Source organism: Sorex araneus, chromosome 1 (assembly GCF_027595985.1).
Source record: "Sorex araneus isolate mSorAra2 chromosome 1, mSorAra2.pri, whole genome shotgun sequence".
NCBI lineage: Eukaryota > Metazoa > Chordata > Mammalia > Eulipotyphla > Soricidae > Sorex > Sorex araneus.
In genome coordinates, this window is record NC_073302.1 from 246,295,087 (window position 1) to 246,309,882 (window position 14,796).

General features: G+C 47.0%; 1 protein-coding gene and 1 non-coding gene across 2 annotated transcripts; both read left to right on the top strand.

The window, feature by feature from the left end:
- Positions 1-6,060: 6,060 nt before the first annotated feature.
- On the top strand, positions 6,061-9,827 carry TPT1 (tumor protein, translationally-controlled 1). Its single transcript, XM_055121920.1, has 6 exons — positions 6,061-6,274; positions 6,531-6,604; positions 7,243-7,433; positions 7,799-7,904; positions 8,630-8,746; positions 9,624-9,827. Exons 1-6 carry the CDS (start codon positions 6,247-6,249, stop codon positions 9,624-9,626), a joined length of 519 nt encoding a protein of 172 aa, XP_054977895.1. The 5' UTR covers positions 6,061-6,246; the 3' UTR covers positions 9,627-9,827.
- LOC129400924 (small nucleolar RNA SNORA31) lies at positions 9,425-9,553 on the top strand. Its single transcript, XR_008627974.1, has one exon. It is a non-coding gene; the product is annotated as a small nucleolar RNA SNORA31 (small nucleolar RNA).
- Positions 9,828-14,796: the final 4,969 nt, after the last annotated feature.

Below are 14,796 nucleotides of genomic sequence, written 5' to 3' on the forward strand. Positions count from 1 at the left end.
GCTATAGCCATGCTAGAGGCCCCTGTCTAAACATTCGGACATGCCTTCATGCCTCATGCATGAAGGTACCGGTAGAGGAACCCGGGTGTGTGTAATCCCATCAACGGCCAACATCTAGAGAGACTTAAAAGCAAGCTCCCAGAAGTGATATCTTTAGCCTGCTTCTCCCTTTGGGAGAAATTGGCAGTCTTCTGAGAGTTTCCTGCCCACATGGGACAGTCTTGCAGGCTTCCCATGGTGTATTCATATGCAAAATCCAGTAACAAGCTGGATCTCATTCCCGTGACCCTGAAGAGCCCCCAGTGCAACATCGTTGGGAGGGCCAAGTCCAGATGGACTTCTAAGATCTCAGGGAAAGGACGAAATGAGATGTAACTAGGCCCGCCCGAGAAATCGGTGATTAACGGGGCTATCGGTGATCATGATATAGTGAAAAGAATTAAATAGAAAAAAATCTTCAATACTGATTATTTTATTGTCACCAAAGAAATTGTATTAGTTACATTGCTTGGTTTCACTCAGACCTGGATACTGGATACTGCACTTAACTAGCCTGGTACCCCAGCCAGTATTGGTATTCTCCTGTATGTGCACATACAGTTCCACAGGACATCAGAATCAGACAAGCCTAAAATTTGTGACAGAAAGATGAATTTACCCAACATGGCAGTAAGAGTTTAAACCATCACCAATTCTTAGGACATTATTTTAAAAATCACCACCATTAAAAATATTTAGTAGGAGACGGGGCTCAGGACTTGCCTGTGTGAGGCCCTGGGCTCCTGGCCCCACAGAGTCCCTGGAGCACTGCTGGTATGACCCAAAGACCAAAAAAAATTAGTAATGAAATTACGGGGTAAAACTGACTAGTTGTTTGTTGCCTAGAAATATATTTAGAGAGAAAATTTGCTAAGTGATAGATTGCAAATCTTTTGAGTGGGGTGGGGCAATAGCCTGGGGATGCCCTGAAGGCCTTATTGTTCCTGGGATTGAATCTGGGGCTTGTTGCAGGCCAGTATGAGCTTCAGTCCTTTGAGCTATCTCCCCAGTCCCTATCCAATCATCTATTGATGGGTGTTTTGGGTGCTTCCTTATTATTGTGAGTAATGTAATAAACACTGAGGATGGGAGGTGGGTCTGACTTTTTGTTTTAATGTTTTTGAATTCTTTGGATACTCAGAATCCCCAAAGTGGAATTGCTGGATCTGATTCTATTTTCTTTTCTACTTTTTCCTTTTGTTTCTGTTTTATTGTTTGGAGGACATAGCTATATAAGAAGTTTGAGGGATACTTCAGCTCTGTGCTTTGAGTTGCTGGGACATAGCAAAAAAGAAAACAAAAGTTCCCCACCTCATAAACCTTATATGATAGAACCTTCTGCTCTCCAAAAAAAGTTACTAGGTATGGGTATGCAAATATAAAATTAACATTACAGGTAAATAAACATTCAATTCCATAGTCACATTAGGCATAGTTCAAGTGCTCCATAGCCACATGTGGCCAGTGGCACTGAAGATAGAGAACATGTCCAATAACACAGAAAGATCTATTATACAGCTTTACTTGAAAGGAAAGAATTAGGGAGAGAAATAGCACAGCGAGTAGAGTGCTTGTCTTGCATGGAGTGGAACCGGGTTCAACCCCCAGCATCCCATATGGTCCCCCAAGCACTGCCAGGAGTGATTCCTGAAGCGCAAAGCCAAAGTGCATGGCCACACCCTATGATACTTAGGAGTAACCCCTAAGTAACCCCAAACAAAACAAAACAACAAAATAAAGATTCTTCCCTTGAGATTTCACTAGAATAACGATTTATTAGCAAAGTCTGAAAAGTCCACGTAAAAGAGCAATGAGGATTTATTAACATTTCTGGAAATAAGTGGGGTGGATGTTTCAGATAATAAGCAGAAATAGTCCAGCCAGACTGGTTCATTCCTAATCAAGTCACAGTCTTATACTATAATCCAACCCCTGATCTAATTCCTTACTAATCAAAACACATTTAACTTCACTACTTTTGTTTTTGGGACTGGAGTGATGACATAGTGGGTAAGGTATTTGCCTTGCATACGGCCGACCCCGGGCCGACCCGGGTTTGATTCTTCCGTCCCTCTCGGAGAGCCAGGCAAGCTACTGAGAGTATCACGCCCACACGGCAGAGCCTGGCAAGCTACCTGTGGCATATTCGATATGCCAAAAACAGTAACAAGAAGTCTCACTTCTGGGGGCTGGAGTGATAGCACAGCGGGTAGGGCATTTGCCTTGCACCCGCCAACCCAGGTTCTATTCCCAGCATCCCATATGGTTCCCCAGACTGCCAGGAGTAATTCCTGAGTGCAGAGCCAGGAGTAACCTCCGTACACTGCTGGGTGTGACCCAAAAAGAAAAAAAAAAGTATCACTTCGTGTTCCTGGAGCAAGCAGACGACATTGGGCTACACTAGCATGCGACAGGGGATGAATAGAGACGTTCCTGGTGCCCACTCAAGCAAATTGATGAACAACAAACAGTGCTACAGTGAAGTGCTACTTTTGTTTTAGGGCCACACCCAGAGGTACTCAGAGCTTACTTCAGCTCTGTGTTAAGGGATCACTCCTAGTGGTGCTAGGGATTGAACTACAATCAGCAGTGTGCAAGGTCTAAACCCCTGTATTATCTTCAGCCCCGATTTTACTATTTTCTGTACATTTAATGAGCTAGGTCGTTTTCATCCTAGATTAATGGATTCTGGTTCTCAAATCAATTCTAGTGTGTCTAGTAAATATAAATCAATTTCCTGGAAGCTAATCCCACAGTGAATAAAAATAAATACCCTGAGACTGAGAATTAGAATCTTGTCTCTAAAATATATAATCAAGTAGTATAGAAATAAAAAATATATATATTTTTGGCTTTTGGGGTCAGGGCCAGGTGATGCTCATAGGTTATTCCTGGCTCTGTACTCAGGAATTATCCCAGGCTGTGCTCAAAGCTTGGGGGGTAGTGAGGATCAAAACGGGTGTGGTCCACCTGGGTTGGTCAGAGAGCAAGGGGAATGCCCTACCCTGCCCTACCCCGTGTACTATCTTCTGGCCCCTGAGAATTAGAGTCTTTGTACTGTGGGGACAACAGGAACTTCTTGCTGCAGACATTCTTCCTTAATACAAAACACTGGTTTTATTTACAATGGCAATCAACCAGTAGCCTACAATTTTCTCTTCCCTACAAACAAAACAACAAAATAAAGATTCTTCCCTTGAGATTTCATTAGAATAATGGTTTATTAGCAAAGTCTGAAAAGTCCAGGTAAATGAGCAATGAAGATTTATTAACATATCTGGAAATAAGTGGGTGGATGTTTCAGATAATAAGCAGAAATAGTCCAGCCAGACTGGTTCATTCCTAATCAAGTCATAGTCCTATACTGTAATTCAACCCCTGGTCTAATTCCTTACTAATCAAAACACATTTAACTTCACTACTCTTTTTTGGGGGGACTGCAGCGATAACACAGTGCTAACACAGTGGGTAAGGTCTTGCTAGAGGGATTCATGTTCTTGACCAGTGAGAATTTTCTCCTTAGAAACACAGAGCTAGAGCCAGGACAGGTGCTTGCTTCGCACACAGCCAACTCTAGTTCAACCCACAGCACCACATATGGCCCCATGAGCACCCCTAGGAGTGATCCCTAAAAGCCAGGAGTAAGCCCTGAGCTGTTGGGTACAACCTAACACCCAAAAACATACACAAAAAGGAAACACAGCTAAAATGCACCATGTCCTGCCTCTTCTCACTGACGGCAAATTAGTTGTGATGAGTGGAATTCTAGCATCAATTGTGGACCATACGGATGGTGGACAGAAATGGAAAACCCAGAATCCCTGATGCCATAAGCCACCGTATCAGTCTGGAATTCATATACTTATTATTATCATTAATTTTCTGTTAAAGTTTTGGTCCACACCTTTTTTCCCCCGCTTTAGGGCCATACCAGACAGTATTCAGGGAATCATGCAGTGCCAAGAATAAAACCCAGGGTTTCTATCATGGCACTGCACGTGCAAGGGAAATGTAAATAAAACCCTTACATATGCAAGGGAATAATAGCTTTACCACTGACCAAATTCTCAGGTTTCTCGTTTGTTTTTCTTTTTTTTTTTTTGCCACACACTGGTGCTCAGGGACTACTCTTGGAGCAAACATGTTGCAGGGATCCAACCAGGGTGGCAGTTACAAGGCAAGTGCCTTATCCCTGTACCTTCCCTCCAATCCTATGTCATTTTCTTTTCTAACTCACAAATATTTTGTTTTTTATCAAAGCGAGAGAGGGGAAATTCCTAAGGTCACAGACTAAAAACAGATAAAGACAAGGTTTTTAACTCAAGTTACTTTGGGGCTTTCCGAGATTTGGGCCACACCCAGCAACCCTCAGGACGGACTCCTGGCTCTGTGCTCAAGAACCCACAACCAGTAGCTCTAGGCTACTCTTGGTTTGGTGAAGGGATTGCTCTGCCCTGCCCTACCCAGACCCTGCAAATCATGAGCTCTATGAGCTCTCATCTCTTGAGCTCTGCCTCTCCAGCCCTTGTAAATGTTTTCAACTAGCTGCTAAACAGGAAGAGGCTCTAACGTCTGCGGGTACTATAGAGGTGTGTTAGGACTAGTACTTCTGAATCTTTGGAAAAATGTCAGAGGAAAATTATTACACTGTGATCTGCCTGAGAAAATGCTTAGTTCTAGCCACATTTTCCAGAAATCATCAACCGGCCCTTTCTAGGCCAGCTGTGAGAAGATGCTCACCTGTTTTTACATCCGTTTCATTTTATTTTTAGCTTCCTCCCAGTCTCCCTGCGTCCTCTGGGGGTATAGAGCAGCCCATATTCCATATTCCCCAGGAGAGCTCCAGGTTCTATTCGGTTTTCTCTCCTCTATCACTCCAATTTCCTTCAGCGCCCTGCTCTTTCGTAAGCGTTGCTTTCAATTTAGCCGAACGCTTCACTAGTGTCTTTATGTACGGAAAAAGTCGTTACTGATTGCCCGATTCTTTGGTTTATTTCAACTAAAATTTACGGAGGAGGCTGTAGAACTGGGACATCTCTGCAACCCCACCCCCAGCCCCGCGCCAGGGACACGGCAGAGCACAGACGTCTCTCTGGAATGGAACAAGCGCTCGGGGTTTCCCAGTCGCCTACCTACACCTTTGCCTTAAACCAAAGAGGTGACTAATAAAAAAAAAATTTTTTTTCAGTACTAGAGACCGAGTCGAAAATCCAAATAACAACTGAGCAGGTGGAAAGCGCCGCCCTGCCCCTCTCCTTTTTTATATTTAACTCCAGCTCCAAGGACACAATTTCAGCTTCATTTAAAAAAAAAAAAAGAAAAGAAAAAGACAACTAGGTCTTTCCCCTCCCCACCCCCAAAACAAAGGGCATGACTGGAGGCCAGGTGCCAAGTAGCAGGCTCTAGACAGCTGTCGGCCTCCCGCACCCGCAGGCTGCCACCGACGGGGCGGGGGAGGCTGGAAAGCCCGGCGCGACGCCGCCCTGCCCCCTCGGCGGCGCCTCAGCTCCCCGACTCGCCCCACCTCGAGGGGCTCACCCCTCAACACCGTCCCCCCAACTCCGTGTGGGGCAGCTCCGGGTCACGGGCCGCCAGGCTCCTCGAAGCCCCCGCACACCTCAGAAGACGGCAAAAGGCCCGTGTCCTGGCGCGCAGTGGCCCCGCGAGCGCCGGCCACGCCGGGTCGCCCCGGAAAGCGGCCATCGGCGCTGCCCGGAAGGGGCGGGGCGCGGCGGGGCGCGGCGCGGCGCGGGGGGCGGCGCCGGAGGAGACTGAGTCAGAGCCGGAGCCGGGCCCGCCCCTCAGGCCTGGCGGGGGCGCCCCGGCTGCCCCTCACCGAGACGCGCAGGCCGCCCTCCCGCCCGCGCCCCGCCGCCCGGGCCGCGGCCTCCCGGCTTTGTGTGTCCCGGGGGCCGAGTGCCCGGATGTGGCGCTCCTTTCCCCCCGCCCCTCCCCCCGCTCCGGGGCGCCCGGCCGAGGCCCCGCCCCGCGCCGCTCTGCGTGCCACGTCACCGCTGGCGGCGCTTCCGGAGGCGCCGCGGCCGCTGACGTAGGGGGACGTGCCCTCTATATGAGGTTGGGGAGCGGCTGAGTCGGCCTTTTCCGCCCGCTCCCCCCTCCCCCCGAGCGCCGCTCCGGCTGCACCGCGCTCGCCCCGCGCCCCGCGCTCCTGCCCAGCCAGCGCCGCCGCCGCCGCCCGCCGCCATCATGATCATCTACCGGGACCTCATCAGCCGTGAGTGGCCCCAGCTCTCCGCCGCCGCCGCTCCGGGCACAGAGGGCGGGCGACACGGCCCTGCCGCGGCGGGCGCGAGGCCGCGCTCGCTCTCCGGGAGGCTGCCGGCCGCCGCGGGCCGCGGGGAGGAGGGCGCGAGGCGCCCGGGGCAGGGCAGGGCAGGGCAAGACAGCGGGGTCGGCCGGGTGGGTGGGCGGGCGGGCCGGGCGCGGGGCGCGCGCTCACGGGCGGCCGTGTCTCCCCTCCCCCCGCGCAGATGATGAGATGTTCTCCGACATCTACAAGATCCGGGAGATCGCGGACGGGCTGTGCCTGGAGGTGGAGGGGAAGGTGAGTCGTCGGCCGGCGAGGCCGGGCTGGCTCGAGTTTCCGCCGCTTCCCTCCCCGCGTCGTTTCCTCCCCCCCCCCCCCCGCCCGCGCTTGTGCAATCCTCCGCGCTGCCTCCTGGCGGAGGGGACGCTCTCTTTCCGGGCCTGGGTTTTTCTAGAAAAGTGGAGGCGGAGCTGAGAGCCTGCAAATAGGGCCGCCGGGCTCCGTCCTCCTCCTCCTCCTCCTCCTCCTCCTCCTCCTCCTCCTGTGCGCGGTGCGACGGGCGGGCTGAGTGGCGGGAGCCCCGCACACGCCTTGCGGCGTTCTATTTGCCTCCTTAGCAACCGGGGCACCCCCTCCCGGCCCCGCACCCAGCTTCCACACGGCTTGTCAGTGACCCCCGCTTGCTTTCCCGTGCGATTTCCAGAATTCTTGTCTGAAATGGGAGGGTGTCCAGTTTTCCTCCTGCGAAGGATGATTTTTTCTTTTTTAATTTCCAACAAGATTAATTTGAATTTACATCCGGTGGGAGGATGGTGTGAACATGAACTGGTGGCCTAGAAAACTTAGGGGGGGTGCTTTGATGCCCAGGCCCCGCACGGGTTTGGCAGCTCAACTTTTCCCCGCCCCTCCTTTTTCCCCTCATCCCCTCTGCCCAGATGGTCAGTCGGACAGAAGGTAGCATTGATGACTCGCTCATTGGTGGAAATGCCTCCGCCGAAGGCCCCGAGGGCGAAGGGACCGAAAGCACAGTGATCACCGGTGTGGACATCGTCATGAACCATCACTTGCAGGAAACCAGCTTCACCAAGGAAGCCTACAAGAAGTACATCAAAGATTACATGAAATCGTAAGTAACAGCCCGCTGGGATTCGCAGATGTCTGGAAGCTTTGAGTCGGGCCCCACTCGGGACTACCTGGAAGTTCTTTGGCAGCAGGTTCACTTGGAAGGGCCCTGGCTTTTGTACTGACTGGGCAGATAACCAGCTACAGGGCTTGCTGTTGTGTGCATTGATGTAGGCAGACTGGAGCTTTGCAGTCTGGAATTTGCTGTCGTTCAGATTGGTACTTAAGTCCATGTGCAATTCAAAAATTTGATCTGAGCTAGTTATTTCTTGATGGTACCAGGGCCCTGCCCCCTTTCCTAGTTTGTCTTCACTTGTTGGAATTAATTTCCTCTAAGTGCAGTGCTTTAACTTGTTAATGTTGTTTTAGAATTAAAGGCAAGCTCGAGGAACAGAGACCAGAAAGAGTAAAACCTTTTATGACGGGGGCAGCAGAACAAATCAAGCACATCCTTGCTAATTTCAAAAACTACCAGGTAAATACCTCAAATTATTTGGGTCAGACATATTGTATAGATGAGAAGTGGCTTGAAGATTCTTTGATTTGTTTGCTGTGTGTGGAAAGCATAATGCTTTATAATAGATGGGGTTTCCGTAGCTCAGACTGTAGAAAGCCTTCCCTGATTCTAAGCAGAGCTTGTCCTCCGGATGTCTGAGTCTCCTCTCTGCTGGCTTCCCAGGTGACACTTAAGTCCTTACCCTCTTGAACTGCTAGTTATCCTTTCCTGCTCCCTAGTTGGAGTGACTCATTTCTGCTGAGGTGATGTCATATTCTGGGAAACCGCCAAAAACCACAACCATGCTTGGGAGGGGGGCGCGGCATACCTCACACTGCTCTGGCACTCTGTTGGGAAGTGACAGTTGCTCCCTATGTTGATTGAGGGACCATGTGATGCAAGGGATTAAATCTGGATCAACAAGGTAGATGCAAGACAAATGCCATGTTTTTGATTTGCTTTCATTGACAGTCTAATTTCTATGCTTGATTAAAAAGTAGGCTTCTGGGATTTGGAGTTAGATATACGTTAGGGTAAAAGTTTCCAGAAAGCCTGAAATACTCCTAAATTGTACTATACTCTTTAGTGTTGAACAAATGAAACAGATGTTTGGTGAACATTTCTCTTAGTAGCAGAGTTTGGTGGGGAATATTTGTTTGGCTATGACATACCTAAATGTAACTGGATAATTGTTTGCTTCTCAGTTCTTTATTGGTGAGAACATGAATCCTGATGGTATGGTTGCTCTGCTGGACTACCGTGAGGATGGTGTGACCCCGTATATGATTTTCTTTAAAGATGGTTTAGAAATGGAAAAATGTGTAAGTATAAGGATGTGGGTGGGAAATGGGAGAGACCTTCCTTGAGTGTTCTTGTTTGTTTCAGTGCAGTTGGGAGGGGCCTCTAGAGAGGTTTGTGTTTATTTTGGGAAAAGCTTAGAATGAGCTGTGATGGGTTACCAGCTGATAGCTTCATGGATTGGCCAAGTGCTCTGCTCAGCAGTAGAGCACTTGTTTTGGATGTATGAAGCCCTGGGTTTGATCACTGGCTCTGCAAAAGAAAAGGCTTAATATACCTGGCATTGGAAAGCACATCTTTAATGTTGAAGTGCAGGAAAAACACCCTGTGTTAGCATCTTCCTTGTAAAAAGACGCGTTGAAATCAAACTTTGGATTCAGATTCTGCCACATGAGTGTGTTGAAACTCTGGTTTAATGATGGTTTGACAATTAAGAATTGAAACTGCTTTTAGGAAATTAAAAGTATTCTATGCGAGGAACTGCTGGGAGGTAGTAGAGACATTTATTGTCCCACCTTGCAAAGGCCTCACACAAATTAGGAACAAGATAAACTTGAGACTAATCAAGATGAGGCAGTACAGGTGATTTATCCAGGGATTATCTGTCTTGAAGTTTCAGTTGAGGAACACTTGAAATGAGGCTTTGCACAGAACGAACTTCTTGGAAAATATGCCTCCTTACCTTTGGTTTTAGGCTGATTCTGCATCCACTGATAGACCTTGAACAAGTTGCTGTTGTTCATTTGGTTTGCACTAGGATGCAAAAGAAAATAATCCCAGCGCTTTCTGTCTGCCTCTGTGGCAGCCAGATTGAATAGGGGAGAACATTGCAGTCAGATACTCTTATTAAGTGCGTTCGTACAAAAAAAAGTATTGATTCCTTTTTCCTTGTTTTTACAGTAACAGATTTGGCAGTTACTTCGGATCTATCACCTGTCATCATAACCAGCTGCTGCTTTCCATCTACACAACACCAGGACAGACAACAGGGACTGATGTCATCTTGAGCTCTTCATTTATTTTGACCTTGATTTATTTGGAGTGGAGGCATTGTTTTTAAGAAAAACATGTAGGTTGTCTTAAAATAAAAGTCACTTAAATTCATTTGAGAGACTGGCTCTTAGTTTAATGCCTATTTAAATTCCATTCTGTAATAGTGCTCCTGGAGAAAGCTAGAGCCTGGGTGTAGACCACTACTAAAAAGCATAAGACTGTCTTCTGATTAACTTCTTCAGACTACTTCTGGGACTGGAATATCAAACAAGAATTGAAAGTCTTTAATTGAGTTGGGAAAGACCATGGTGTAACAGTGCCAACACTTGAAGTGGATTCATTACATTCTGATTACCAACAAATGGAAGTAGTTACCTTTGGAAGAGATTTCCTAAAGAATAAAGTGAGACTAATACAGTTGGAAGAAAAGTATTGTCTGAGCTTATTTACCGGAAATGAAGTAGACGCGAGTTCTAGAGAAAACCTAGACATCTGGAGTATTTATGCTGAGCAGCCTGAAAGGGACTGGCAGACTGGCCCGTTGTGCTACCACCTGTTTTTGTAAGACTCCAAGGTGGTGTTGATACTTAAATGTGGGATAAAATCAAAAGATGGGATATAAAAAATTGCTGTGAGAGTTAAATGTGGGTCCTGTTCAATCCACACTCATTCACTATGGACTGACTCAATCCTGACCCTTCAAGAGCTCACTGTGACCACTCAGGGCAGCAACTGCTAAAAAGAGCCTATGGGGCTTTCTAGGGAAGATGCTGGCGTCTATTTTAGCTGATGGTAGAGGAAAAGATTTCTGTATGGGAATGAGTGTGACAATGCGTCAGTTTGACAGACCAGCAGTTGCTTATCTGCTGCCAAGGTTTACACTACAGATGCGAGGAAAAACATGTCCTCACGCTTTCTGCCTGATTGTAGCATCCCAGATTGACTTGGAATTTGGGGGGGAAATGTGAATGTGTGCAACTCAGACTAAGCAGTAAGCTTGTTTTGTTCCTGAGAAGAATTTGAAATAATTTGAGTTGTAAGAAAGTTGGAATAATTTCCCTGGTTGCACTGATAAAAGCTAGAGTTAAGGCTAATGGAAAGAAATGAAGGATTTGATTCTTCATTTCATTTGGTATATGACTCCTGCAGTGCCCTTGGTTGGTCATGCCCCCTAGTGGTGGATGGAAGCAAACCCAAATATTGGGAAACTTAGTTACTGAGTTTTATAATGAGAATTCTTAAGTAGGCAAGTGTGGATGGTTATACTTAAGCCTGTCTGCCAGCGGCACTTGGAGACAACCAGGGTACAGGCATTTACTAGGTGTATGTGCTCTTATTACAGCTATCTCCCTAGCCCCCTGGGCTATTTTAGGCATACTGATAAGTGCTGACTGAGCATGTAAACTGACACAGCTATCACACAAGAGGAATAATAATGCAAGAGCTTTATATAGGAAAAAACTGGTCATTGTCTAGAAATGCTTATTTGGAGGGACTTGAGGGTGGGAGGGAAAAATACATAACTCAGTAATACTTGGGGTTGCCAGGTTACAAAAACATAAACCCAACTATCTCCTCAGCCTTAGCAATAGCCTTTTTGTTGGGTCTTACTCCCAAGTGTCAAGAACTAGACAGGCCACAGCAGGTAAGGCACTTATCTAACAAGCAGCTTGACTTGGGGGTTTGATCCTTAGCATCCCATATGGTTTCCCAAGCATTGCCAGGAGTGTTCCCTGAGCACAGGAATACTCATTGATAATCACTGGGTGTGTCCCAAACAGATTTGGAACTAGGTTATCAAAGTTTGAAGTCATTTCTGCCTGTGTCTCCCTGTGTCTTATGGTTGGAGACGCATGCTGTTGTTGGGCTGTTAAAAAATAACCCTTAGGGCTGATAGTACAGCAAATAAAGCACTTTGCATGTGACCAATCCGGATTTGGTCTCTGGCATCTATGTAGCGCTGCCAGGGGTGACTCCTGAGTGAACAGTCAGTAGTTTTGAGCATTACCAGGTGGTGGTCCTCAAACAGAGGGTCAGCTTATGCAAGCTTGCTTCCTATTCTCTCTGACCTCCTGGGTCTTTATAGAGCCCTAGGTTTTATTAATTAAAGAAAGGGTATTTGGTGTTTGGAACCTAAAGTTAAGAAAATGGACTTTGCGGGTCATCTGGGGCAGAGCATTCCAAAAAAAGGTAAACTGACACAGTACGGAGGGTTGACATGTTCTGACCCGGTTGCCATTATGCTGGACCTGAGGTGGGAAATGAGATCATGCAGGGGGTTCTGCACACACAGTTGCACCATCTAACCCAAAGGTTATGTTTTGGCTGCTGGTTGGGTAAAACAAAAGTTTGTTTAGATGAGATGATGGTCACTTAGTGTAGGGCAGGCAATTATGAAGAGAGTTGGAAAAGACAACAACTGATGGTGATGCCACACATTTGTCATGAGCATCTGGGAGAATTGTTGGGGCAGACAGAATGGGTTTTAAGTTAAATTTAAGGAGGGGTTGAGGGCAGGCTCGGACGACCCTCACCCATGAGTGACTCTGCTGTATAATCAATCTAAATTTTAGAATTCTTGGAGCACACAGCTGCAAATGTGGCCTCACGATCTCTCATGCTCTACACCACTGATGTACCAAGAGTAGCACATACAAGGGCTCCAGGATGAAATACAACCATCTTCACACACTTTCTTCTAAGGAAACTTTATTGGACCATTTGCAATACAAAAGTATCTTGGTTCTGCTTTGGGGGCATGGTTTGGGATTTGGGGTGGAAACATTCAAATTATGGTGGTGGGATTGGTGTTTGAATATTAATGAATTATTGTGAACAACTTTATTAAAAAATTTTTAATAAAGGAAATTTTTAATAAAGGAAATAGGGGAAATAAGGATCTCAAACCTAGGGCTTGGGGGCTGGAGCGATAGCACAGCGGGTAGGGCGTTTGCCTTGCACGCAGCCAACCCAGGTTCGATTCCCAGCATCCCATATGGTCCCCTGTGCACGGCCAGGGGTAATTCCTAAGTGCAGAGCCAGGAGTAACCCCTATGCATCGCCAGGTGTGACCCAAAAAATAAATAAAAAAAAAGAACAACCAGGGCTTCTGATAGGTCTTTCTAGTTCCAATGAATTTCTAGTTCCAATGGGTAGATATTTGGCTGTAGGAGCATGGAGAGGTCCGAACTGGGATAGTAAGATTTCAAACATGAGAAAACAGCAGGTGAGATTACCTGGAGAATGAGGTCTGAGTTCTCCAGTCAGCATGAGGATCCAGCAAGCAGGAGTTCTAAGAAGGAGCTGTTCCTGAAACAGGGAAGGCAGGGGATCAGCCTCCTGGGGGATAAGAGGACAAACTGTTTCAGGAACAAGGAAGCAATCAATAAGGCTGCCTGTTGGCAACTAGTCAAAACAAGGGCTTAGGATGTAAACTGAGCAACTGGAGTAGAGAAGAAACCAATTAAAATGGGCTTAACAGGGCTGAAGCAATAGTACAGCTGATAGGGTGCTTGTCTTGCATGTGGTCAATCCAGGTTTTACCCCCAGTACCACATATGGGCCCCACGAGGATTGATCCCTAAGTAAGCCATGAGCACCAGCAGGAGTGGCCCTAAAACCAAACTCAACACAACATGTTTCTGTAAGATACTGTTAATCACAAGCACATCTGCTTTAACAACAGGTGTGTGGGCCAGATCGATAGTACAGTGCGTAGGGCACTTGCCTTACACGTGGCTGACCTGGGTTCGATCCCCAGCATCCCATATGGTCCCCTGAGCACCACCACCAGGAGTAATTCCTGAGTGAAGAGTCAGGAGTAAGTTCTTTGGTATGACCAGGTGTGGCCCAGAACAAAACAAACAAGCATAAACAAAAACCACAGGTGTGTAAGTGTCTCACTTGAATCTTTAGACATTTTTCATACAACCTGGTTAAATCTCTACTAAGCTCTGAGGAGAGAGCTGGGGTGTATGCTCTGTGTGTGGGAGCCCCAGATTGGATCACAACACCATGTGGTTCCCTGAACCCTACCAGGTGGGTCTGAAACAAAAAAGCACTAGAGAATGTTGCATTGATGTAAATTCAGCCTGATAAGCCATGGGGTAACTGAAACCTAAATTGGTGACAACATTTATGGTAAACTGGCAAGAAGAGGCACAAGCCACCATCTTGAAAAATCCTGGTAAAATTCCCTGCTGCTGAAGTTCTGAGCAGACATGGATGTGCATGGTGCTGGACCACCTTGACTGGCTGCCTGACGTGAAATTAGGAGACTTTAACAGACATCACATCTTAGAACAGCAGCTACCATGAACAGGTCTCTGCTTTGCACCCAGTCATTCTGTAGTGAAAGAGGAACTGAACACCATGGTGAGCTCTGCATATTCCTGCAAAAAGATTTAGCTTTGTGCCAGTTGGCATAGAAGGTCCATAAAGAACTAAGTGCCTGGCTTGATGCTTCTAGATCTGTCAAGACAAGGAGCCATACCTGGGAAATAATTTATTTTACAATAAAATTACTGGAAAGTTTCAGTTTATGTCTTGAAAACCCATAAATAATAGATTTGTGTTTTTGTACTTGGCTTCACATTGGGCTAGCAGTGGGCAATTTACATTTCCTCCATCTTCTGAATCAGAGGAACCTTAAATAGGTTGGTTTTCAACGTTAGAGAGACAGTAGAGAGATTTAAGATGCTTGCTTTATATCCTACCAACCCTGGTTTGAATCTCCACATATGGTCCCCTGAGTACCTGCAAGGGGTCACTCCTGAACCATGTCGAATGTTGCCTTTTCTTCACCCAAATAAATGTCGCGGTTTTCACAGGCGTGAGAAATGTACAATTCGGTGAGGAAAACGAGCATAGTAGAAGTTTCTAAAACAATTGCTTGTTCAGTGGTGCCTTTAGTTATTCAATCTCCACTCCAAACATGTGTCATCCACATCCTCTTATACGTGAAATCTTACCTCAATTCCAAGGTAGCGCTGGGACAGGAGAAAAGTGGTGCAGCTCCATGTAGGAGCCACGCGTGCAAATAAAGGTATCGGGTGACTCAAGGGCTCCTTCACGGAGGAGA